The 25,303-nt window shown below is 39.7% G+C and overlaps 1 protein-coding gene across 9 annotated transcripts in view; it reads left to right on the top strand.

Annotated features, from left to right (window-relative positions):
* SORBS2 (sorbin and SH3 domain containing 2) overlaps positions 1–25,303 on the top strand; it is a 219,368-nt gene that overhangs the window by 136,966 nt on the left and 57,099 nt on the right. For 5 of the 9 annotated variants that reach the window (XM_029934720.1, XM_029934717.1, XM_029934709.1 and 2 more), the window contains exons 8-13: positions 7,619–7,654; positions 11,719–11,857; positions 15,847–16,019; positions 20,696–20,762; positions 21,461–21,505; positions 24,287–24,476. In XM_029934720.1, the coding sequence (XP_029790580.1) occupies positions 7,619–7,654; positions 11,719–11,857; positions 15,847–16,019; positions 20,696–20,762; positions 21,461–21,505; positions 24,287–24,476 (650 nt within the window). The remainder of the gene's footprint in view (positions 1–7,618; positions 7,655–11,718; positions 11,858–15,846; positions 16,020–20,695; positions 20,763–21,460; positions 21,506–24,286; positions 24,477–25,303) is intronic. The other 4 variants (XM_029934742.1, XM_029934727.1, XM_029934736.1 and 1 more) reach the window with 1 other exon arrangement.

Here is a 25,303-nt window from a genome sequence, read left to right as displayed (position 1 = left end):
CTGCCCTTTTAATAGATTTGTAGGTATACGATACTGTGTCATTAACTACAGCCACTGTGTTGTAGGGCAGATCTTCAGAACTGATTCATTGGGCATAACTGAAATATTGCACCTGCTGAACAGCAGCTCATGCTCCCAGCAGCCCTGCCCCTGCCCCTGGCAACCACCATTCTCTGAGTTTGACTATTTTAAATACTTCCCGTAAGCAGAATCGTGCAATACTTGTCTTTCTGTGACCGGCTTATTTCACCAGAATAATGTCCTCAAGGTTCATCTATGTCTCCTACAACAGGATTTCTCTCTTGCTTAAGAACTGAATAACATTCCACTGTACGTACACATCACATGTTCTTTACTCCATTCTTCCACTGATCCACAGTGAGGTTGTTTCCCCATCTTGCCTATTGTGAAAAATGTCATTGTTAAGTCTCATTTTCCACATCATGGCCTCTCACAATAGTGACCTTTGCATTTTAAATACTTACACTCCCCGTTCTGGCCGAGAACTCTCATTAAATACTGAGAGCTGTAGGCTACACTCTATGAATTAGCCCAATACAGGCTCCATTATAAAGAATTAGCCTCCCAAGAAATTAGCAGACCAAGAAACAAAAATTCTCTACACTGAGAAGTGAAAAGGAAACTTCAGTGTTCTACGAGTTCTATTTACTTTTGTTTGTTTGTTTTTTTAATGCAGTTTTTGTTAAAGTCTGACCATCAGTTTAAGAAGAAAACAGCAACCTACTTTTAGGAATTTTAATTCTCTCCATATTTGATCATTGAACATATTGCTTCATCAGCCTCATATATGTTAATTTTCTTCTTATTAATTTATAAACAGAACACAAAATGAAGTATGTTACCCCACTGTTACTGTGGGAATAGATACCCTGTTGCTAACAATGTCACCTTGTTCTTCAGTGTCTGATAAGTGAAGGTCTAAGCCAGAAGCTTTGAAAAGATAGCAAAAGCTACACCCTAAACATTTTCCCTGGCATCGGTGAATGCTGGTCCCGTTCCTTCAGGAATCCTCCTTGCTTCTATTATGAAATAACATAATCAATCATTTGCTAGAGCCTACTCTCACAGCTGTTGCTACACATAGGTTGGAGACTCAGAGGAGAATTTATCTCACTGTCATGTAGAGAAAGGAGCAAAGTCGTCTCTGTTCCTCCGTGGAATCGAGATGTCTAAGGTAAGGAAGGCAGAAAAACGAGTAACTGTCAGCGGTGCGGAATGGCAAGAAAGGTTCAGAATACAAAGAGTGTCTTCTAGACCCATCTCATCAATATCAGCACCAGCCCCTCAAGTATTCCATTAGGACAGCCAACCAGCCTCCCACAACTTCTTCCGTGTTGAGTCTGTTATGCTATTCCTTGATCAGGTCTTCAGCAATTTTTGAATATTTTTGAATGAGTGAACGGTAGAGCATATTTCGGAGCCTACAATGAATTTGGAAATCACCTAGGGTCTGCACAGCACCTCCACACAGATGCACGTGAGCCTCTTCTTGAATACACTCGGGCACCAAAAGCTCAGTCACTTTAGGAAACGGCTCTGAAATGCTCAAGCAAGTCTAAGACCTAATGATTAGAAAGGATTTATAACAGTGAGTCATAATCTTCTTAACTTCTGCATACTCTTCCAGAGCCAAAGAGATGAAGTTTTCTCTTTTTCCTGTGATACTTTTCATATTATTGTTCTCTCTACCCTGCTCTTTGCTTTGTGTAAACCACCCCTGTGCCTCTCAAGCATTTCTATTTTTTTGTACTAAGTGCTTTTTTGTACTTAGTTTGTACAAGCTTTATGTCCACAATTTACACATGAGGAAACTGAGGAGATTAAATGGCCTGCCCAAGTGTGTCCGACTCCAGATCCACAGCTCCACCAGTAGCTTCTGCTGCCTCTACTTTCTACGATAACCTGACTCCTGATCCCTTTCTTCTGGCAGCATTCTTACATAAGACACCTTCCTAGATTTAAAATCATGTTCTCTATCAGAGTACCACAGAGGACAGTGAAATATTCATTCTCCTGATGAGATGTCATACTCTGTCCATGTGCCCGAATCTGGGTGACAATTTTGGATCACTTGCACCCACAGGTAGGGACTACCTGTTAAGATCTCTGGTAAAAAGGGTCTTCCTTATGAAACTACAGGGCAATCTTGTATCACTGAAATGCCAGCGGTACAGCGAGGCCTTAGGGGAACATCGGAATGACTAGTTAGCGATTTTTTCTCCATCTTAGATGCCATCTAGTTCCTTCTCTCCTCTGTGAGTCAGCCTGTTCTCTCTTAGCTTCTGTCCTCTCATTGCTTCAAGTTGTCTGTGGATTCCTATGACATTGCCTGGTGCCAATTATGCATGAACTTGTCTGGGGTTGTGGGGAACACTACTGCCTGACTGGGGCATTCAGTGTCATATAATTCAAATTCCCCAGAGGGAGGCAGTGCCTAATTAGCCTAGTTTAGTTCAGTCATTCTCCTCCTAAAAAACCAGCTGTGGCCAGAGAAATGGAATCGCCTGGTACAAACATGGCTGCCAGCGCATCCTCCCCAGGACCCTCAGGAAGGGCAGAGAGAAGAGGTTGATTATTATAGAAGCAGGTGAGGATTGATTTGTGTTTTTCCTAAAAATTCTCAAATTGTGTATTTAAAAGTTATGGAAATTCGAAGTCTTAACAATGATATGGATAATTATATTATAAAACTCCTTTATAAGTAGCCATCAACAATTTCCATTATTTGGTCATTCATTTTCAACGGTCAACTCCAATTATCCTGGTAGCGTTTTAAAATCAACATAAGATACCATTCCCTTAGGTTAGTAGAAATTTTAGTACCTCTATCTAATGAGTGAAGAGAAAAAAAAATGAAAAAAACACTGTGACACCTAGTAAAATATAAACGATTTCTCAATATAAGGGGATTGATTCTTATGTAATTCCCTCCTAGATTTTATTTTATTCAAGTAAATTACTGTCAACTCTATGGAAAAATAGAGAAAAAAGCTAGTCAAATCCCTCGCTTGATATTTATCAAGTGTTCTGTATGCATCTCGGAAAAGGAGGCCTACAAGATTAAGAGGATAAAGAAGGAAATGTGAAGGTCCCAGACTACAGTAGCATGTCGAGCCAACTGGAGTCCAAGACGGAAAGAAAAATATGTCCCCATTTATGTATGTTGTTATCTATTGTTAATTTTTTTTCTAGAAAATTGAAGTCATTTTAAAAATATTGAAAAGTTTTTAAAAAGTAGGTGTATAAAAACCAACATTAAGTTTAAATCTTTTATTTACACAGAAATTATTATGATTTTACTTCCTCTTAAATTAATTTAAAATTGTCTTGTTTGATTATTGTTAGTCAAGAGGAAATTGTCTAACGCAGATATTCTTTCCATTGAAAATGAGAACAGGAAAAAGAAGATTTGGGAAATTTTACTGATGGGTTTGCTTCCATTAAAAAATCCAGGATACAAATTTTTCCTTTTTCCTTGGTCTTCAATCTGGCTTGTCAGGGCACCAGTTGTTATTTACATTTTTGGTATTTGGTTCCGTATGGATGTGGGGGGGAGACCCCACTGATTTTGATTTTTTTTCTAAGATTGCATTAAAATAGTGTTTGTCTCAATTACTCCATTTTTTTTCAATTGTGAGAGAGAGAGAGAGAGAGAGTGCATGAGTGGGGAGGGGCAGAAAGAAAGACAGAATCCCAGGTAGGCTTCATCCTCAGTGTGGGGTCTAATACAGGGCTCAATCTCACATTCTGTAAAATCATGACCTGAATTGAAATCAAGAGTCAGCCACTGAACTTACTGAGCCACGCAGGTGCCCCCAACTTACTGAATTTTTGTCATTCTATTAAATTTTGCACCTGAGATAAGGGTCTTACTCATGTCACCCAAGGCTAGGTGTTGGCAGACTACACTCCCATTTCCCTGCACCCCAGCTTTATACCAAGCCCACATCTGAGACCCTTTTCTCTCCTCCAGCTTCTGTAACTACTGAGTCAGCAGACTGATGGCCCACAGGCTTGTGACTATAGATATATTTTGTTGGCCCACCATGGAGTTTATTTTATTTCTGATTTGGCCACCTTTAGAAAAAACATGCCTTCTCCATCCTACTGTGGTTCTGACTCTTCCTTCTTATCTAACACCTGGCCTGATCTTCACGTTCTGGGTACATTCCTGGCCCTTGGTAGGCACTTGAGTTGGCAAGGCCTACACACAACCATACACCTTTTCCACTGCTGAACTCACCCTTCCTGAGTCTCCTTGTTCCTTAATTCCTTAAGAAGTCCCCACCTAGAGTTAGTGATCTCTTTCATCCACAACTTCACATTAGCATTCTGGGTTGAATTCATGAGGACCAAGATGTTCAGTGCTGCTCTCTCAGAATATTAAGTATCTTGGGCTTTAAGCACCATCCCTTTCCTTTGTAGAAACCAGGCAGGAACAAACTGGTGTCTCTAGCTCTCTCCTCCCTGCCAGTTCAACAACTGGAGAAAGGGAAAAAGAACTTACACCCACAAAAGTTGGTGACCCTTGGCCTATAGCCAAACACCTTAACCTTACAGGTATTGGAAGATGGAGACACAAAACAACTATGATGATTTTCTGCAGTCATCTGTCTATCTGCCATGAAATTCAGTAGGAAAAAAAATCCTGTTTTAAGTTAGTTTTTTCTACTCTCAGTAGTCCGGATTGATGACACTTCCTCTTCCCTTTTCAGGCTCTTGTTCCTATTCTTACCACATTTTTCTCAGAGAAACATGTAGTATATGATTTTCTCTTCTGCCGTGTCTAAGAAGGTATTTCGTCAATGAGATCAGGGTCAGGGCAAAAAACTGGTCTAAGACATAATTTACATCTTTATGGCAAGCTATTTCAAAGCTTTTGTGTGAGTAACCTATAGATGATTTTTTTTTGGGTTTATCTATAGCAATTTAAATGTGGTAAGACTCACCATGAGACCTTCCATCTGTTACACACACATGCATTAGGACTCAAACTTGTAAGCATATCAGGAGGTATGGAGAGAAGTTCACAGTGAAATAGTTCTGCAGACATGCACTTGGAAGAACAAATGAATGGCTAAAGACCATTCCTGGACACAATGCTATACAAACAAATTGATCATATTACCCATGACAATAGTGGTTTAGAATCTGCACTAGCGTTTGACATGTATGAAGTCCAAAAGGATACATACATGTGAGCCAGTCGAGGGAGGGTTATAGTCATTAGCTTTTCCTTTTTATTTTGAAGGGAAAAAAATTCCTTTGAGCAGATTACTCAAATCCTGTGGCACGATTTATATTATTTAACAGAATTTTCACTCAGCATAAGTAACACTAAAGAGATTGATGTTATACGGAAAGCTCTTTAGTGAAACTGTATTGAGAAAGTCCATGGATACTGTGCTCACCCAAGATAGCTTTGTATTGAATTGCATTCAGACTTTTAGCAAAATTCTTACATTTTAAGTTATAATTATTGAAGTTTCATAATATTATAGCTTTACTTCGTAATAATACAATTTTACTTTATTATAAAAATTTAATAATAACATTCATACATTACTATGAGACTATTTTAAATTCTGGCTAACTTGAAGATTTCTGTCAGTTAATTCTAGAGATTTTAAAACTGCACAGTAAAGGGGCATCTTGGTGGCTCAGTCATTTGAGCATCCAACTTCAGCTCAGGTCATGATCTTGCAATTTGTAACTTCAAGCCCCACATCAGGCTTTCTGTTGTCGATGCAGAGCCCATTTCAGATTCTCTGTCCCCCTCTCTCTGCTCCTACCCCACTTGTGCTCTCTCAAAAATAAATAAAATATTTTTTAAAACTGTGGACAGTAAAAAAGTATCACCTTCAAAAATAAGTGTGTTTAAACAGCAATCTTATTAAATAAAAATAGGATAAAGAAACCTGTCTTTTTATCCAGGGTTGGAATTTCTTAACTTGTTAACCTAACAAGATTGTTAGATTATAATATCCATAATCCCCTAAACTTTATGCAGAATTTTATGTATGTCTGAATTTGTATACTTTTCCTAAGAGAAGAATCAATAGTCTTCATAAAATTTTTAAGCTATCTGTGACTAAGAGAAACCTTTTTATGTATTAGTCTTAGAAGTATTTGTTTAAAGGTCTGAGGAAAAAAATTATGACTTTTTATGAGATGAACAGCTTATATGGCATCAACTCCTAGGGAAATGCTGGCTGGCCAAGAACACTAAATAGTACCACCTAAACCTTACCTAGGCAAGATTTCTAAGTTTATACAGTTTTCTTTCATTCATTACCCACACTGGTTTTAATGTCCTATAATACTTCTGGCTATCTATCTTACAATTGGCACCTCACCAAACACTCAAAAAAAAAAAAAAAAAAAAAAAAAAAAAAAAAAAAACCTTCTATCCTGAAGGGGGAAAGGAAGAAGGAAGAATTAAGAAAAAAATTTTTGTTTTGCTTCAGAGTTTCATTTACTCAGGATGAAGCTGATGCGTGTCAACACATTTGACAAGCGTGGATACACATCACAATGGTCAGAAGGGATAGGTATAAAACCTGTAATGGACCATCCACGCTCTTTCTTTTACAGACAGCCTCTCCACCATGTTTTTTAGCCTCTTGGGTTACATAGCCTTAGAGGCATTAAACCTTCTTTTTCTTCTGTTTCTTTCTCCTTTACCTAAGACTTAAGACCAATAGTAGCTCTAGCCAACTAAGGTACCTTCTAACCATCATCAGGGGCTGATTTTTGTTTTCACTTCATTTTCACAAACAGGTACCTCTATCTGCACAGTTCAGATATTTTAAAGTTCAATTCTTTTAGCATTTTATAGTGAAATCAAAATATACTTTCTGCTTCATTGATTTTAGTTCTATCATGCTTTAGATCCGTAAGTCAGGGAAAAAATGGGGTAACCTGTTTTATATTTGGGGGATAATTTCCAGGAGGGAGGCAGTAGAGAGAAATCTGCTGTAAGATTTTTCTTTTTTTTTAATTTTTTAATGTTTATTTATTTTAGAGAGAGAGAGACAGAATGCAAGCAAGGAGGGGCAGAGAGGAAGGGAGACACAGAATGAGAAGCAGGCTCCAGGCTCTGAGCTGTCAGCATAGAGCCCAATCCGGGACTCGAACTCATGAACCATGAGATCATGCCCTGAGCTGAAGTCGAACACTTAACCGACTGAGCCACCCAGGCGCCCCTGCTATAAGATTTTTCTATTGAAGGGAAAGGAATTCTGCTGACCAACAGACAACCTGATATTATTTTGCTGTCACAGGGACAAAACACAAAACTTCTGAGGGAAAAATTCCATGGTGCCAAGACACTCAAGCCCCCACCCAAAGTTACAGCGCAGTGTTATGTGAACATTGATCTTTTTTCCAAAAACACTTGCTGAATTTATTTTCTTCACTTTTTCATGCCTGTTCTGTACTGTATGCTGGTAACTAATCCTTTGAATATATTTCTTAAAAGGGCTTGCAAACACTGCTTATGATAGAGCTGAATAAAGCCTTCTCTGCCACTTTGCAAAAAGAGATGTTTTTTTAACAGAATAATTTATATCTCTTGTTATTTTCCCCTCGTACTCAGCCTGGAAACCAGAACTTAGCTGTCAATGTGCCAGAGGTAAATGCCTCACAGGCTCACAGACAAATCACACCAGAAGCCTGCTCTGCACGCCTGCCTTCTGTGGTGCTGTGTAACTGAACCACTTCTTACCTGACGGTGACTCCAGTCTCACTGACTCTCATCAACCTGCTGATTTGGGGCCTTCATGCCTGCACAGACCCTGACCCTTCCACGCTTTTCACAAACCCCTTGTCCTTGCTCCTGTCCTCCCTGCCCACAGCCACAGCACACTCTCGCTACTGACTTGTCCCTCTCCGCCTGTGAGTTCTGCCCCGCCACCCCACATGAGCTCAGGAGGCTGACTCTGACACCCCTGGCCTTTCGGAAACACCTTCCCAACCATGAGTCAGAGGTCATCGGAGACAGACTGCGCCACCCTGCGGCCATGCGTGTCATTATTCTTCCTTCCTATGCCTCCATCACTTTTTAAACAAATCTCCGCAGGCCAAACACAAGGACTGATTGATCTCTTTGCCATCTCATTTTGCTGCCAAGCATTTTTATTCTCAGAGGTTTAAATTATAAACCGATTCCACACAGTCTGCGCAGAAAATCCTTTTATCATCCTCATAAGCTCACTTTCAGCTGAAAAAGTCAACCGTGTTCTGATTCATTTAAAAAATGTTTAGTGTTGATTTGTTTTTGAGAGAGATAGAGCATGAGTGGAGCTGGGTTGGGGGTGGGGTGCGCTGTGGCTGCAAAAAAAAGGGAGACACAGAATCCAAAACAGGCTCCAGGCTATGAGCTGTCAGCAAAGAGCCCAACACGGAGCTCGAACTCACAAACAGTGAGATCATGACCTGAGCCAAAGTCATTTGCTTAACTGACCGAGCCACCCGGGCGCCCCTATTCTGATTCATTTCAGAGTCATTTATATTTACACTGTGTTGCTCTAACTAATGAGTTGTACAGTGATTTCCCTTGATAAGTAGTTATCTCAGAAAACAATAAATTATCTCATAAATTTAGATAAGTATACATATATTATGATGACTAAGTTCTAACGTTTTTTCCAAAATTTTAACCTGGCATTAAATCATGGTGGATAACAGTTTACCTCTGAGATTCCTATGAATGTGTCCTGTGTGAATAATTCATATGCCCTTGTTTTCTGACATACACAGTTGCTGAGCGCATGATGCTAATTCTTGCTTTTCTTTCACTGACAGCTACATCTTTTGAACATATCTGTCTTACAGGGGTGAATGATACAGATACTCTTAGTCTACACTGAGAAATTTAGCCATTTGATTTTTTGGAATTATTTTTCCGAACCATTCTGGTATAGGAATTTATGAATTTACTTTTTGTGTTATGTACAAATTCATCTTTCATTTAGAGCAATATATAAATACTCCCCATACAAATGATATAATTCAAATAAGTCTATATGACAAGAAGTCCCTACCAAATGATTTATGAATAACTAAAATGCTTTGAAATTTTAAGGCACAGATTTCCTTTTTTTTTTAAGTTTATTTATTTTGAGAGAGAGAGCATGAGGGTGCAGGCAGGGGAGAGGCAGAGAGGGAGAGAGAGAATCACAAGCTGGCTCTGCACTGCCAGCATAGAGCCTGACATGGGGCTCAAACCCACAAACGGTGAGATCACGACCTGAGCTGAAACCAAGAGTCAGACTCTTAACCCACTGAGCTCCTAACACACACATTTTCAATCACATATAATGTATAGACAATTGCTTCCATTTGAAAAATATCTAACTGAGGCAAACATAAAAAGGGGAGTTTTTTTCTAACATTCATTTAATAATGAAGCTTGAAATAAGCACCATTAAAAATAAAATTTTAGTTGTGCTACATAATTTTTATGTTGTGGCAATGTCATAAACCTGAAATTTTCATGCATGGAGAGATATTATAAGTCATATGGTTTTCAAGACATCACAATTATAGAAGACAAAAGACAACTTTTAGTAACTTTCTTAAATACTCTAGATGGGGTTTAGTATTCATTTGGTAGCTGGGTACAAAACTTTGCCATGGAGTGTTCCCATTATTGACTGGCTACAAAACAAAGCCCTCACTTTGCAGGGCTGACACCCCACCTAACACCCCACCTGCCACTAAAGCCAGGAGCTCAGTAGTCCTGGGCTTCTCCAGGTGCTACTGTGTTTGCAAGAGTTCTTCATTTAAAACTTCAAGGAATAGTAGGGCCTTTAACCAAAAATACAGAACAGGGATGTACTAACCAATTCCATTTCCTGCATTTAAGACTCTGCAGGAGCCGTACACATAGTCTTACAGACACAACCAGAGCTAATTGTAACTGAACTCAGTTTCAAACTGCAATTCAAATTGCACATAGGTTGTCCATGAGATGATTTTCCTAATAATTATCTCACTCTAACAATAAAGTATTTTCTAAAATACTAATGGTGTTATTTCATTAGTAAAATCCTAGTTGGTTTAACGTGAGGAGAGACGAAGCCTATTTGCAATATTTATTTTTTTAACCCATGATGAATATTATTGAAACCATCAAAATAGGAGTCAAGGCAACTTTTCTAAGTTTAGTAACACAGTACCATGATGGGTTTTAATAAGAATTCTGCATTTAACACTCATAGTAACACATTATAACAGTAGTACTGTAATTATGTTTACAAAGAACAACGAAACTAATTTGGGCAAGGTGGCAAACATATTCTCAAGTTACTCATCAAAGTTAAGGACAGGCTCTGAAGCATTTGGTGGGCCAGTGCCTTGCATCATTTGAATGCTCAGTGCTCTTCAGATAGAAGACCTATAAGATATGGTGGCTTATGATAGGAGAGTGATTTCTGTCACAGCTTAGAGAAATACTTAATCAGTAAGCACAATTACTGTAATAGAATATTTATTGACCCCAGGCCAGATGTGGTATAGCTATAAAAATATGAAACTAAATTAACTCTTGGTCATTTAAAACCATGAGCTTTAAAATGAAAGATCCTGGAAATATGTAGTTAATTGACTACCTACATTTCAGGCCTGTATTGTAGAAGTTTCATCTGTTTTAAGATCAGTAGGAAAAATTCACAAATGATGGTTCTTTATCTGTGAGCGTGTGTGTGTGTGTGTGTGTGTGTGTGTGTGTGTGTATTCAACTGTAAGGTATTTTTACTAAAAGCTCTTACTAATGTTTGTCTCATTTGCATGCATTATATAATCTCCACTATGCTCAGTGCTGTGTTGTGGATAGAGAGGCATCCTTAATAGTGGTGAGCTCAACCTCTGGGAACTAGGTTGATCCAATTCAATTAGAATATGTATCTATTGACTATCTACTATGTTATTAGCACCAGGTTGAGCATTATAAAAAAAATACAAAAGAAAAACATAAATGACTATCTCCAAAAAGTATCTTGAGCTATCACTGGGGATATAATATACTCAGATATAAATCAGTCAAAACAATAAATTATTAAGAAACCAAAAAGAGACCCATAAAGCGCTAAATGAGCTTGGAATAGGGAAAAGCCAGTGGTTTATCATGTCTTTCTGATGCTTTGCCAGAAAAGATTGATTCTTTTAGAATAGAATGATATGTAAATCCAAACAGTTGTGTTCCTTATCTTACCTACTTTGCCTGAAAACCCTCCCTCCTTCACTAGAGGATGTCCCTATGCCTGAAAACCAATCCTTCTTCACGTCAAAGGACATTCATTTCAAGTCTCTCCTACAGAGCAGTGGAACCGTGTTCTGACCACTCATTATGACTTGAAAAGCAAATTCACCCTCCATGTTTATTTTATACTGACTCCCACTGATACTTTTGGCATCTCAGTTGGCAGAGTGGCATGCCCACTGGTCAGCTGCTTCTGTTCTTCCTAATTTCCTCCTGTGCCCTCTGACATAGGATAGAGTGGTTTCAGAAATAACATACGATAGAAAAGACACTGGAAAAAAATGTGCCCTCTCCCTGTAGACATCAGTTTTCAAAGTAAATAAACACTTGACAGCCGATTACTGTCATGTGAACACAAGTCTCTTATTGTCATCTACAGGAATGATGCTTACAGGGGACCGTGTGCTGACAGGATGTCTTTGCTCTCTTCTCAGAGCCAGATAACAGTGAATGGAAACTCGGGAGGTGCTGTGAGCCCAATGAGTTACTATCAAAGGCCGTTCTCCCCTTCGGCTTACTCTCTCCCAGGCTCGCTCAACTCAAGCATTATCATGCAGCATGGCCGGTCACTTGGTAAGTCTTTTGAGAGTCGTGATTTTCATGACAATTTCACATACCAAGGACAAACCACATGAGAAAAACATCGGAGTAATTTTTCGGAAAGAGTGGGACATCCAACCCTCCACTATTTAATGACCCTATGCTAGGGGAGGAATTAAGAGCAGGGGAGTCAACACTGGAGGAGATAGGCATCCGGCTCTCCCAAGACAATGCCTGCATCTGTAGCTGAGTAGGGAGAAGGAGATTAAGCGTTTGGAGTTTGAGGTAGAAGGAAGGTGGACAGTTGGGCAGGAGAGTTCTCACCACCAGAAGATTCATGTAGCACATTTCCACGGATGGCAAGGACCATCCGTGTTCAAAACAGCCTGTTCTTTTGTGGAAAAGCTTTCACTATAGAAAATTCTCTTGGTATATAAACAGAAGAATTGTTTAACAGTTAAAACAGTCTAACGGGGGACAGCTGCCTCACAAAACAGTAGACTACCGCCTCACAAAGTCGCAGACCACTCTTCGAACTGAGACCAGCAGACCGTTAGTCAGGGAGAAGAGTTCCTTTAAATGATGATCCCTGAATTTTCTACAGAGACAGTTCTTAATCCTTTGAGGATTAGGAATTAGATGAAAGAGAGAGCTCTCCTCCAGAAGCAAAAAATGCACATTGGAACATTTCTAAAAACTTTTAAGCATATAACTTCATGGGCCTTGCGATTTTTTTGAGGCCTCCTGTATAAGAACTTGTACTATATAAGGACAAAAATTTTTCTTTGGCAAATATATTAGGACTGTTTAGAAAATAACATGAATATTTCTTTGTTATTAAAAGTGTAAAAAAAAAATGAAACACTAAGAACCAAACCAAATCAAACCATTATCTCAATTCAAGCTGAGAAAGGTCCCATGATGTTGAATGACTGGAAGGCTTCCAGACGGCAGGAAAGAGTGTAGGCAGCGCACCTCTCAGAAAGGCTAAGACTGATCCTGTGGCCACTGCCAAGCAGCAACGGAACACAGGGCTTCACTGTCATTTCCTCCTTGACAGCAGGCAGCCCCTCCTCTTCCCCAACACTTTGTTTATCGAACGACGTGATGGCATCAGCTGACGCCAGAGTGTTCGGCATGTGCATTATGGAACTCAACTTCCATGGTCAACAAAACCTCTGTAACACTGACGCCCGAGACTCATTAAAGCAAAGTCTAACTATACTTGTGCCTTCTCTAATGGCGCTCCTGGGGATCACCTGTGAATGTTATAATGATGTCCTTTTAGAGTGTAGGAAAGTAGAATGTTGTACCCAGATATTGCTCTGAAACAATCCGTCTATGGTGCAGTATTATAACAGGAGTCTAGTATAGTATATCTAGATTTTTTTTAATGCTTATTAATTTATTTTGGGGGGGGAGAATGTGTGTATGTAAGGTGGGAGGGGCAGAGAGAGTGAGAGAGAGAGAGAGAGAGAGAGAGAGAGAGAGAGAATCTCAAGCAGTTCCACAAGGTTAGCACAGGGTCCGACATGGGGCTCAATGCCATGAACCTTGAGATCATGATCTGAGCTGAAATCAAGAGTCAGACACTTAACTGACTGAGCCATCCAGACTCCCCATACCTAGATCTTTTATATAGCTATGCATTATCACACTCCTTTACTAAAACTACAAGTTATTCTAGCCGTAACATTTACAATTATTATCAAAATCAGACCCTTTCTCCTCATTACCTGTATTAATACACACAGTTTTGTCCCTCCCACCCCAAGAAGAAAAATACTTGAATGTGGACAGGCTTTCATATTAGAACATATCAATGGGTAGACTTACAGATAAGCCATACTACATGGAAAGAAATTCTCTATAGAAAATTCCAATCAGCCAGTGCTGAGATAGATTCTGAGAAACCTTCCTTCGAGAAACTTTATATTAAGCTGAGGACAAAAGACTACAAAAATGAGAGTTAGTGGACCTATAAAAGAAAAATACAATAAAAGGCTAACTTATATAAACTATAAATTCATTGACTCTTACGAACCAGATGTGAAGACAGAGTTAATACTGTTTGCTTAGGCTGGGACTTTGCACATAGGAGATGCTCAAAAATAATTTGTTGTTTAATAGAAATACCACCATTATAGTTCCTGACTCAGATGCTTCTTGGACCTAAATGGGAAATCAGAGTCAAATATCACATTTGGAGTTGCTTGGAAAAGATACCGTTTTTCTGTACGATGGTACATGAAGCCATTTCATTCCTACCCTTATTCATTCTTCATCAGCCATGTATCAAAAATGCTTTCCTGTGTCAAACTAAATTGAATATAACCATAATAATAATGATAGCAGTTATAGGTGTCATAGATTTTAGCTTACAGGAATCCTATCTGTAGTTATCTTTATAATGTTGAGTTAAATATTTTAAAATCTTGCTTATGAACTTTTATATAAATTTCTTACAGAAATACAGTCATACATGGGGCGCCTGGCTGGCTCAGTCAGTTGAGACCAGCTCTTGGTTTTGGCTCAGGTCATGATCCCAGGGTCGTAGGATGGAGCCCCCATCAGGCTCTCCCTCTGTTCCTCCCTCACTTGTGTACACATGTGCACTTTCTCTCTCTCTCAGAAAAAATTAAGGTTCTCCCTCTGTTCCTCTCCCCTGCTTGCATTTTCTCTCTCAAATAAAAAATAAACAAATAAGAAATCCAGTCATATCTTTTGTGACAGGTAGATTACATATATGTTCATACATATATAGATACGTACGTAATCAAGTAATGCTACCCTGAGGTAGCATTTAGAGGTTTTCCATAGCCACATGAAAAGAGACCTTTCTGAGTGCCAGATGAGACAACCTATGGCAAAGAATGATTCTTGCTCACCAAAATTTTGAAATTTATTGTAAATGAGCAGAAAGTCATAATGAATGGTAATACTGTTGATCTTCATAAGTGTCTGTGAACCAAGAATAAGTAGAATATGTAGTACACATGCGTCCTCTCTGTTTTTCATGAAAGTATACTGAAAGTTACTAGAGATGGCGTGAAGATAGGAACATGATCAATCTCATCTAATTTATATGCTCAGGGCAATTTTTATACTCAAGGGGCAAGTCGTGGGTTTTATACTTCAAAGTAACAGCAAAGATATTTGGCCATCATGGCTACTTAAATAAAATCAGTACTAATAATTTAAAATCATCTATTTAACCTGTAAGTCTTCACATCGTCTAAGTATGTGTTTGGATGTGAAGATTTTCTTAATGTGACTTTTGTTTTCACTTTATTTATGTGAAGTTGCTGCTGTCGACTCAACAGTCCTATCTTTTATTCTAAGAGGACATTTCAGTACCTTTAAATAATCGTACCCAGCAACTTCACAAAGATAATATTAATGTCTCAGTTTCTGCCTCCTCATCTAGAAAACAGATTCCGCCCATGGGACACCTGGGTGACTGGGTTGGTTAAATGTCCAACTCTTCACCTCAACTTGGGTCCTGACCTCACAGTTTGTGAATTTGAGCCCTGAGTCAGGCTCTGCAATGACAGAGCTGGATTCTCTCTCTCCCTCTCTCTCTCTGCCCCTCCCCTGCTCATGTTCTAAAAATCTCTCTCTCTCTCAAAATAAACAAATAAACATTTAAAAATTAATAACAAATAGATAAAAACAAATTAATTAAATGGGGCTCCCCATCAACATACCAGAAGGGTAAGGTGAGGTGACACATGTAAAATACTGTCTTAGCACAGTGGCTGCCGCACGGCCACACGGTCCTTCAACAAGTACTATCCTTCCCCTCACCCTTCTCCAGACAATGACGAGAATCTTGTTGTTACTGTTCTGTTGGGTATATACCTACACATTAACAATGAGTGACTCAGATGTAAGGTAAATGGGTTAAAAGAGCGATGGAAATAGATTCTATGTTGCAGTTGGCATAAATACACAAGAGGCATGGTCAGTTTATGAAACCGTGTGCATCAAATACATTATATTTCACCAAATTTCCTGGGCAGATTCCACAGAGACCTATCCCCAGCACGCACAGTCTCTGGACGGCACCATGGGCAGCTCCATCCCACTGTACAGATCCTCTGAGGAAGAGAAGAGAGTGACGGTCATCAAAGCCCCGCACTACCCAGGGATCGGGCCGGTGGATGAATCCGGAATCCCCACCGCAATTAGAACGGTAGGAAATGCCAGTGTGGCGGCGGCAGGGCTGCGCCCAGGCTCTACAAAGACTGGATTGTCAACGGCTTTGTGCATTCCTATGGTCTTATATAATGAGGATTGCCCGGTATGCCATCTGAGTTCTCGTGAATATTGTGTTGTATGTGGCAGAGAAAGAGGAAGAGAACTGCGGATTGAAGCTAAGCACAGAATGTTTCTGCATTTTAATTGACAATCACGAAGATCATGAGTTTGGTTGAACAATAAAGGTGTATCTTGTTTTGGTTTACCTTTTCCTGGGAGCGTTAGGGCAATAGAGAGAACGGAGAAGGAACAAGACAAGGTGAATTCTTTGGCTGCATTGCAATAATAAACCGGGGATTTGTTTCTTGAAATTGATGTGTGTTAGTTACCATCAGGGAATTGGGAGCTGTGAACCGGCAGCTGGGCGGGGAGATGATTGCAGCAAAGGGAGTTAATGTCATGGAAAGGAAAAAAACTGTGAAGAAAAAATACACATTTCAGTGTCCCTCTTCAGCTGTGCCTGCTGTGAGCCCTCCGGGATATTAAGTGAAAGTGTTTGATTTTTTTTTTTTTTTTTTTTTTTTTTTTGGCTTTAAACTCTGCCAAAGCATTGCTCAGTGTGTCAGGGCAGCCCCTTCTGGCAAAGCTCAGCAGCAGCAGAAGCAGCTACTGAGAGCCCGGGCAGGCAGCTGTGCGCTGGCCAGTCTACTTGCAGAGGAGGTTTGTGCTAGCCGGCAGAAGGAAGACTCTGGGAGCCAGGATGAGGGCAGCAGCACGTCTGCAGGTGAACTGGGGGGCTGTGCAAGAAGAGGGCGCAGGCTGCAGACTCCTGCATACCTGGCGGGGGTGTTGCCAAGAGCTGCTCCCCTGGAATGCAAACGCTGGGGAGGTGGGGGCGGGAAAAGACAATAGCAGATAGAGGAAAGGACTGGGAAAGAGATCAGAAAAAAAAAAGCAGTGGTAAGATTGCATTTCTCATATATGGGGATTGTGGGTTCTGAGAGAGGGTTAAGAATTGATTATTCCAAGCATCTGTATCGGAATCACAAGCCAGAGAGTCAATCTGTACAGCAGTTGCTGGGGTTGGAGGCGTGCTAGATTCTGGGAACACTGAATGTGACTAATTATCAAGTTCTAACAATCTATGTTGGGACAGATGATTGTCATAGTTAAGTAACAGAGAAAGTTCAGGGATTGTGACTAAGGGTCTTGTGACAACTGCATGCTTCTGGTGACAGTGTTTTGTCATTTGTTTTCCTTTGAAGATTTCTGACTCAAAATGGTTTAACGGGAATCTTTTTTGCAAATAGTGTAGGGATGCAGTCTCAGACAGGTATGGTGTCATCGGTTTTGTTTAACTGATCCTCAAGTCATAGTATTTACACAAATTAGGAGATTCCTGACTCTAACTCGTTATAGATTCTGTCTGAAAGGATTGTGTCTAAGGCCTCTGGGTGTGTTTTTAACATGATAAATAATAGATAAGAAACAACACAAAAAGCTGGACCAATCTTTTTATCCATTTGACATAATTTTCTTAAACAGCAAAGACTTGCTTCTTAGTTTTCAAAAGTAAAAATATCAGACATTGTAAATGGTTAGTGAAAATCAAGTCATATTAAAATTCTAATGGTCTATCTACTTGCAAATCAAAAGCATGTTTAGATATGCTTATGCAAGTGTATATATACAAACACTCAATGTTGGTTTCTCTTCTATAAAATAGGAAATAAAATATAAGCAACCCAGAAGTTCCTTATAAGGAGCCATAATTTTTATGCACAGTTGTGCTCTTATTTAGACTTCTAAAACTTTACGAAGAAGGTACAGGTCTGCGAAGACTCTTACTTGTTCCCTATTTTTCAGCCTCGCCAAGCACATCCCCAAGTATAGCTGTGTTTATAAATGTTGAGTCAGGCCATCTCTGAGCCACAGCAGGCCAAGAATCTCCACGGTTGTTTTTCTTTCTCATCCGTGTGGAAAGTAATGATGATCAGACTCAAATTGCTTTACATGGACTTTCTGCTCAGTGTATCCACCAAAGGCAGCACTGTCTCAGTGTATCATGTTATAGTCTCATTTTAGACAACCAGCCTATACCAAGGAAACAGAATTTTGTAAACTAGAAACTCTAGAAAGCCAAAAGTCAACAAATGTACCTTTGAGTTATTTGAATGAAGGCTCCCCAGTCTGCCCTCTCTCATGTGACCTGGGACGTCTGGGTTAGCCTTTTACTGCCATTCTTAACAACAACAAAAATCGCTAGGGTTCAAATCCCAGGAGGCTGTCTAATTAAAGCCAGCTAGTTAAGTGAAATACAAGACTCTTTTTTTTCTAGTTCAAATATAACACCGTTCGAGCATTTTCAAAGCTGAAAAGGGGCAAAAATAGAATAGAATCACTGTATACTTGTGTGTAGAAAATATGTGTCTTTTCCCTTTTTGGAAATCTCTGCTTGATATACCAAGGTAGAGTTCTGATACTTTGTGAACTGTAGAAAAGTAAAATTCAGGTGAATTCTGCCAAGATTATAGAAGACAATTGAATCGTGAATTGCTAGTAGTTACTGTCCATACAAAATAATCTTGAAGAACACATACAAAGCAAACTTCCTTAAACTTGAGTAGACTTCTATTTACTTAATCTCAATATTAGATATAACATGTCCATGATGCCATTTATAAAAGAAACTTTAAATGCCCAGAGTGCTTCTTTTAGAAAGGGACAGAGAGTTTTAGTGTTGCCTTATACCAGTTTCATATTCCTCTTTGCCAACACTGAGTACTTCCTGGCATCTCTGTGCTCACCATATAAAGCTAGCAGATGGCAAAACTGAGCTCCTGCCTGATATGTGCCCTCCAGCCAGTGAAGGAAAAAAAAAAAAAAAGCCTGTCTGTCAAGATACATTGCCATATACAGGGCTATAACTCACTTATTTAGGTTTCCTTGTTGCTATTGGTTGTGTCCAGGTATGGCTGAGAAACATGTTTGCACAGACTTACATCTTATATTTTATTGCTGAAGACATATAGGAAACAAAGTGTATCGAAAGAGAAAGTGATCTTTTATGAAAATGTAGATACATGTTCAGCTACTTTATTGAAATCAGCCAATAATAACTAAACTCCTGCTTCACCACTGCTCACCTTCACCGGCTCCTGTCATTTGAAAATAAGGTCAATTAACAATCTCCTCAAAGCTTTTCCGATGGAGAAGGAGCCTACAGTGAATAAGAGGTGATTCAGAGCAAAGTCACGTAGCTCTTAAACTATGTTTGTGGTGATTATCAGAACCATATAGTCTTAGAGACCAAAATAAATTTAGATATGGCACAAAACCCTCAATTTCCAGATGAAAAATACAATTACCACATTTCTGGGGGGGCGGAATAGGATATAAAATCTAAATGAATGCTCAATCTAAAAAGTACAAGAATATTTGTGTGGCAGTCCTAACAGAATATTTTATATCAAGAGAATGGTTTTGGAAAATCTGGTGTATTTTCTACTGTATACAGAATGATTGGGTTTCTTGCTGGAGTATTTCTGGAATTGTTGAGATAAAGACCTTGCCAAGCAAAATTTTTAATTGTGATTATAAAAGAATAGGTCTACTTTCACAGGTATGTAATCATGTAGAATTCCATCCAATAATCTGGGTTCATTCATTATTTTATTCTATAAATATGTTATGCTCCCTGCTGACTGTTATTATTTATTGAGCATTTCTTATGTACCAGGCATTGTTCTAGGCTCAGTATGCGTGGTTTCATTCTATTTCCATTACAATCCTATGATGTAGGTATGATTACTTCATCTTAGGAAGGACACACTAAGGCTCTGAAGGCTTTCCTTAATGGCCCAAATTCCTATTGCTAAGAAGTACAAAACAATAATTAAAGGAAGCAAGATCTGAATCTAGGTTGAGTTGATGTTAATTTCTTCTTTCCACTACAACCCAGTTTCTATTGTGTCCAAACCCAACTATGTGGAAGGAGCTTCTACTCAACAAATTCATAGAAATTTAAAGATTTAAATTTTAAAATTCAAGAAATTTATAATTTAGCAAGGCAAATGCTGCATACATTTTATTATCATGTTAAAAAAATTTTTTAAACAGCATCTCCATATTTTTAGATTAGCTGCAGGACCCTGACTGACAGTATTACATTCGGGGTTTTAGTAACTCGACCTAGTAAATATCATATTTTTATTTCTCTAAGTCTAAGCTGATTGGAATACAGTCAAAAACATTCACTATTTAATTCTAAAAATAATGTTTTGAAGAGAACACTCATGAGAATGTTAAGGATAATAATTAGCACCAAAAGGAGTTAATCAAAGTATTACAACACTACAACTTTTATCCAGTGATTTTTACATAAATGTATTTGCACAAATATCAACTATCTAATGCTGGGCACACGTATGATTTGGGAAAATTAAAACCGTAGTATATAATGTTCCAATTCAGCCTAAACTCCAACCATGGGTAACATTTACAAACTGCATGCATAACTAGGTAAGTCACTAGTATTGTCATCATGAAATAGGTTCTTTTTTTAATCACAGACAGAAATCGATCAGAAAAGATAAAACGTAGAAAGAAAAACGCTGAAGAGCAATGTTACTCGGAACCAGTTTTGTAACTACGGGACATTCTGTTTTACAGACAGTTGACAGACCGAAGGACTGGTACAAGACCATGTTCAAGCAGATCCACATGGTACACAAGCCGGGTAGGTGTGCTGTTCTGTTTTCTGATCGGACCCTCCCGGCCCAAGGAGAGTACATGTGTATCCTTCCATATAGTCCTGGATCACACAAACCGTTAAGACCCTAGCAACTTCATGGAGGTCCCTCTTTTCAACATTCCTCCTGTCTTCCTTCTATCATCCTCAAGTCACAGATACCTATACTCCTGCTTCACCCCTGAGCTGCCAAGAAGCCTCTTCTTAGGTGACCCTTGTGGGGTGCCAGGTGCTCTGGTCCCTTCCTCCCTCCCCAGCCTCTGTCTGGAGCGGTGTGGGGTCTGGCCTGTTGTGCTTACACAGACCCATTGTTCCTCTAGCCACACACGTCAGCTGCTCATCAGGAGAGAGCAGAGGTAGGTCTCGTTAGCTTGAGGAAAGATCTTGAAAGCACTTCTGGAGGAAATTCATGATTCAGATGAGAAGGCTGGCCCAGGAAGTGAGGAAAAGGCTCTGATCCTGGCTGCTGGGGAGAGGGCCGCAGAGCAAAAATGTTACATACAGACCACGAGGTCAAACGCAGAAGCCCAGGAACAGTATTAGAAAATTTGAAAAACTGGTGTTAGCACCAGGCAAAAGACACTGGTTTTCCAGCAAATTGTTTCTGTGTCTCTGAGGTTCTACTGTCTTGTTTTGATACGGTGACCGAATGTGTATTACCATGATATTTATGTTTCATTTTCTAGATGATGACACAGACATGTATAATACTCCTTACACATATAATGCAGGTAGGACGGGGCTCCTTGCTTGCAATGAATACGGTATGCTCGCTCGGCAATGCTTGGTTTCCACTCACGGTTTCACCACTGTTTGGGCGCATGTTTTCCATTTAGACAATTAAGAGGATGCTTTTTTTTTCCTTTTCTCAAAGCATGCATAACACAAGGATCAATCTTTTCTCATGGAAATGAGAACTAATACTGTTTTATCTCACTCATTCTCACACTGTCCATTGATTTGCAGCTTCAGGAATGTTTAACCAAAGTATGAAGGACAGCTTGAAAGAACACACTGTAACTGGGGTACAAAATAAGATAAAGATCTCTTTTTATCAGCAGAGAGAGCGATCCCAATTGCGTAAGATCTGTCAGATACACTTCACAAAAAAACGAGTCAGGCAAAAGTATTTTGTGACTTTGTCCATGCTTTTGCCCCAAAAATGCAACCATTCATTGAAGGATTTTTAAAAATCCCACTCTGCTGGGGCACTTTTCTGACTCAGAGTTGCCAACAGTCATAATGGCATGAGTTCAATTCTGGCTGTTTCTACTTGTAGTAGAGGGCATTGGTATCTGGTGAAATGGTTGCAGGGCTGGAGAGAGTGAGGGACCCCTACAAAATGCTGCCCTTTCTCCTAAACGTCACATTAGGGGATCCCACGTAGGGCCTCCTGTCCAGGCTCAGCCCCAGGCTGGGGACTGGAGAGTGGTGTCTGTGTGTCCTTTCTTGAGGGCAGCCTCTGAGGCTCAGGCGGTTCACCTGCACCCTTGTAGGGGTCCCCGGGCCAGCCTGGCCTCGCAAGTACATAAGATTCTCCCCACCTTGCTGCCTGAAGGCCAGCACTCAGGCGCTTTAAGTGTCAGCTACTAGTCTCCAAAGACAAACAGAGAAGAAAAAAATGGGCAGAGCGAGCTTAGCAAGCAGCAAGACCTCTGATATTTAGGGCCTCACCCTTCCAGGTGACAGCAGGAAGCCCGGTAAAATCTTTCCCTCAACTCTGATCCCAAGCCACAGGTACTCCAAACTCACCTCCTGTGTTTCGCTTGTTCTAAAACAAAATTCAGCCAAGTAAATTTTAAAGATCGTATTGGCTTTATTTCATAATTCACGAATCTGTCCTCATCCAACCTAGCTGAGAGAGAGAAGCTCCAGGGGACTGTACAAAATGAAAGACTTTTATAGGCAAGAGGGAGCCAAACATGGAAGTTACAGTAGGAAAAAAAAAAAGTGCGGAGGTTATTACAAGGTTACTTTTCTTTCAAGGGGACGGCAGGGGTCTGTGAATGAGACGGCCTCACTTGTGCTGGTCAGGCGATGCCTGATTGTCTGGTTTAAGATTCCATTTCTAGGAGCACCAGAAATGTACTTTTTAAGTACTGTACTTAGGTCTCCATTGGGTGATGGGGTTGCTTAGCATAAGCGACTCCATTTTGGGCCTCTTGTTTTTAACAAGCTGTAAAATCTGACCCTAGAACCCAGGCAAAGCAGTACGTGTAGACACCGTCTCTCCATTTGTGATGACAATTTGTACGGACCCTCAGGAGAGGCAGCTGAGTGAAAATTGACCTAACTCAAAAGTCTGAGGTGGCAGGAAATTCAGAATTTTTATGACTATTTTTACTACTGAAATTCTGTAGCCGTAAGTAATTAATAAATTGAGCAGTAATAGTTACATACAACCTTCTGGAGCCCTTTTGAAATAGTTTTGCCATGTAACTGGTAGACAGAGCAATTAGCCTCTTGCCTCTCTACAAACCCTGCATCCCACTCTGCTATGTCTTGGGTCTTTTTTTTTTTTTTTAACCTAAGTCATCTCTGCGTCCCTCTTCCCCGACCCCCCGAAACCAGTTCTCCAGGGCTCATCCTAGTGCCATCTGGTCCACAAAATTTTCTCTAACCAATCCACCATCTTCTAAAACCTTTCATTCCTTGAGCACATTTTCCTCATCCGGCCTTTATCAGGTTACCAATTATTTTCAATCACAATTCCATTCGTGTCTCGTTTTCTCAGATAAACAGCAAGCTTGCTGAGGATTTTGTGTCCTTAAGCATTGCACAGCACATTCACAACTTGCTCAATATTTTGTTTGATTGGGGCACCCGGCTGGCTCAGTCCATCGAGCATCTTGACTCTTGATTTCGGTTCAGGTCATGATCCCAGGGTCAAGGGATAGAGTCCCGTGTCAAGCCTCACACTGGGCTTCGGGCTGGACATTGTGCAGCCTGCTTAGGATTCTCTTTCTCTCTATTCTTCTTCCCCTCTCCCCTGTTCAGGTACACTTTCTAAAAAAAAAATAACTAAAATAAAAAAATTTTTAAATATATCCTGTTTGATTGCAATTAACATGTCAATTATCATAGGCAAATTGGAGCTTTCAAAGTAATAGAAGATATTTGGAAACAGCTCTATGAACCATTTTTGATCTTCCCCTGAAAGCTTAACTATGTTATTAGTTTATATTATCCAGGAGAAAATTTACTGAGTCCCTGTAGGTTTAGTCCTAAAACCAGTCTGAATTTTACTAATTTAAAAATGACGGTTGAAGACTTACTGCAATCAATGATTGTGTACAGAATACATTGCTAATAAATTAATATATTAATGATTGATAAATTGACAATATTAATAAATCAGTTAAGAACATTCCACCCAATGCATGCATTATGAATATGATCACTGGTAAAAATTTGGTAAAATCACTGGATATTTTATGGGGTATAAATAATTTCATGCACTTTTAAAATGTTATCTGCTTCTGTTTGTTGTGTTGTGTTGTGTTTCATGATAGGCCTGTACAACTCACCCTACAGTGCTCAGTCACATCCTGCTGCAAAGACCCAGACCTATCGACCCCTCTCCAAAAGCCACTCGGACAACGGCACCGATGTCTTTAAGGACGCTTCCTCCCCCATCCCTCCCCCACATGTTCCTCCTCCAATTCCACCACTTCGGCCAAGAGATCGATCTTCGACAGAAAAGTAAGGCATTTTCCCCAAAAGTGGCCTATATTTAGTTTAGGATAAAAGTAAGCCTGTTTGGCATTCAGTAGAAGAATCAGTGCTTACCTTAGCAAGACACTATACTTACAACCTTATTAGTCAACACATGTGCCATGTTGGCCTCCTTTATTGGGATTGTGGCAAACACTTTCATGATCTGTCTTTTTTAATGTTTATTTATTTTTGAGAGAGAGACAGAGTGCAAGCAGAAGAGGGGCAGAGAGAGAGGGAGACACAGAATCCAAAACAGGCTCCAGGCTTTGAGCTATCAGAACAGAACCTGATGTGGAACTTGAATTCACAAGCTGTGAGATCATGACCTAAGCCAAAGTCAGATGCTTAACGAACTGAGCCACCCAGGCGCCCCAAACATTTTCACAATCTTGGCTCATAATATCATAATCACCTATTGAGATTGTAGCAAATACTTTCACAATCTTAGCTCATAATATCATAATCACATGAGCACAGTCTCAGGGCTCCTGCCTGGATGGCTCAGTCAGCTAAGTGACCAACTTCAGCTCAGGTCATGATCTCCCAGTTGGTGAGCTGGAGCCCCATGTCGGGCTCTGTGCTGACAGCTCAGAGCCTGGGGCCTGCTTCGGATTCTGTCTCCTCTCTGCCCATCCCCTGCTGACACTTTGTCTCTTTCTCTTTCTCAAAAAACAAAGCAAACATTAAAAAATTAAAACAAAAAACAAACAAAAAAAAAACATGCGCACAATCTCTACTTTTTGATTAATAAATGCATATCAGAAGACAGATCATAGAAATAACTGACATGTACTTTCTTTGACATAGCATGT

This window comes from Suricata suricatta, chromosome 1 (genome assembly GCF_006229205.1).
Source record: "Suricata suricatta isolate VVHF042 chromosome 1, meerkat_22Aug2017_6uvM2_HiC, whole genome shotgun sequence".
NCBI lineage: Eukaryota > Metazoa > Chordata > Mammalia > Carnivora > Herpestidae > Suricata > Suricata suricatta.
Note: the sequence above shows the minus strand (reverse complement) of the source record. Positions and strands in the feature narration are given on the sequence as shown.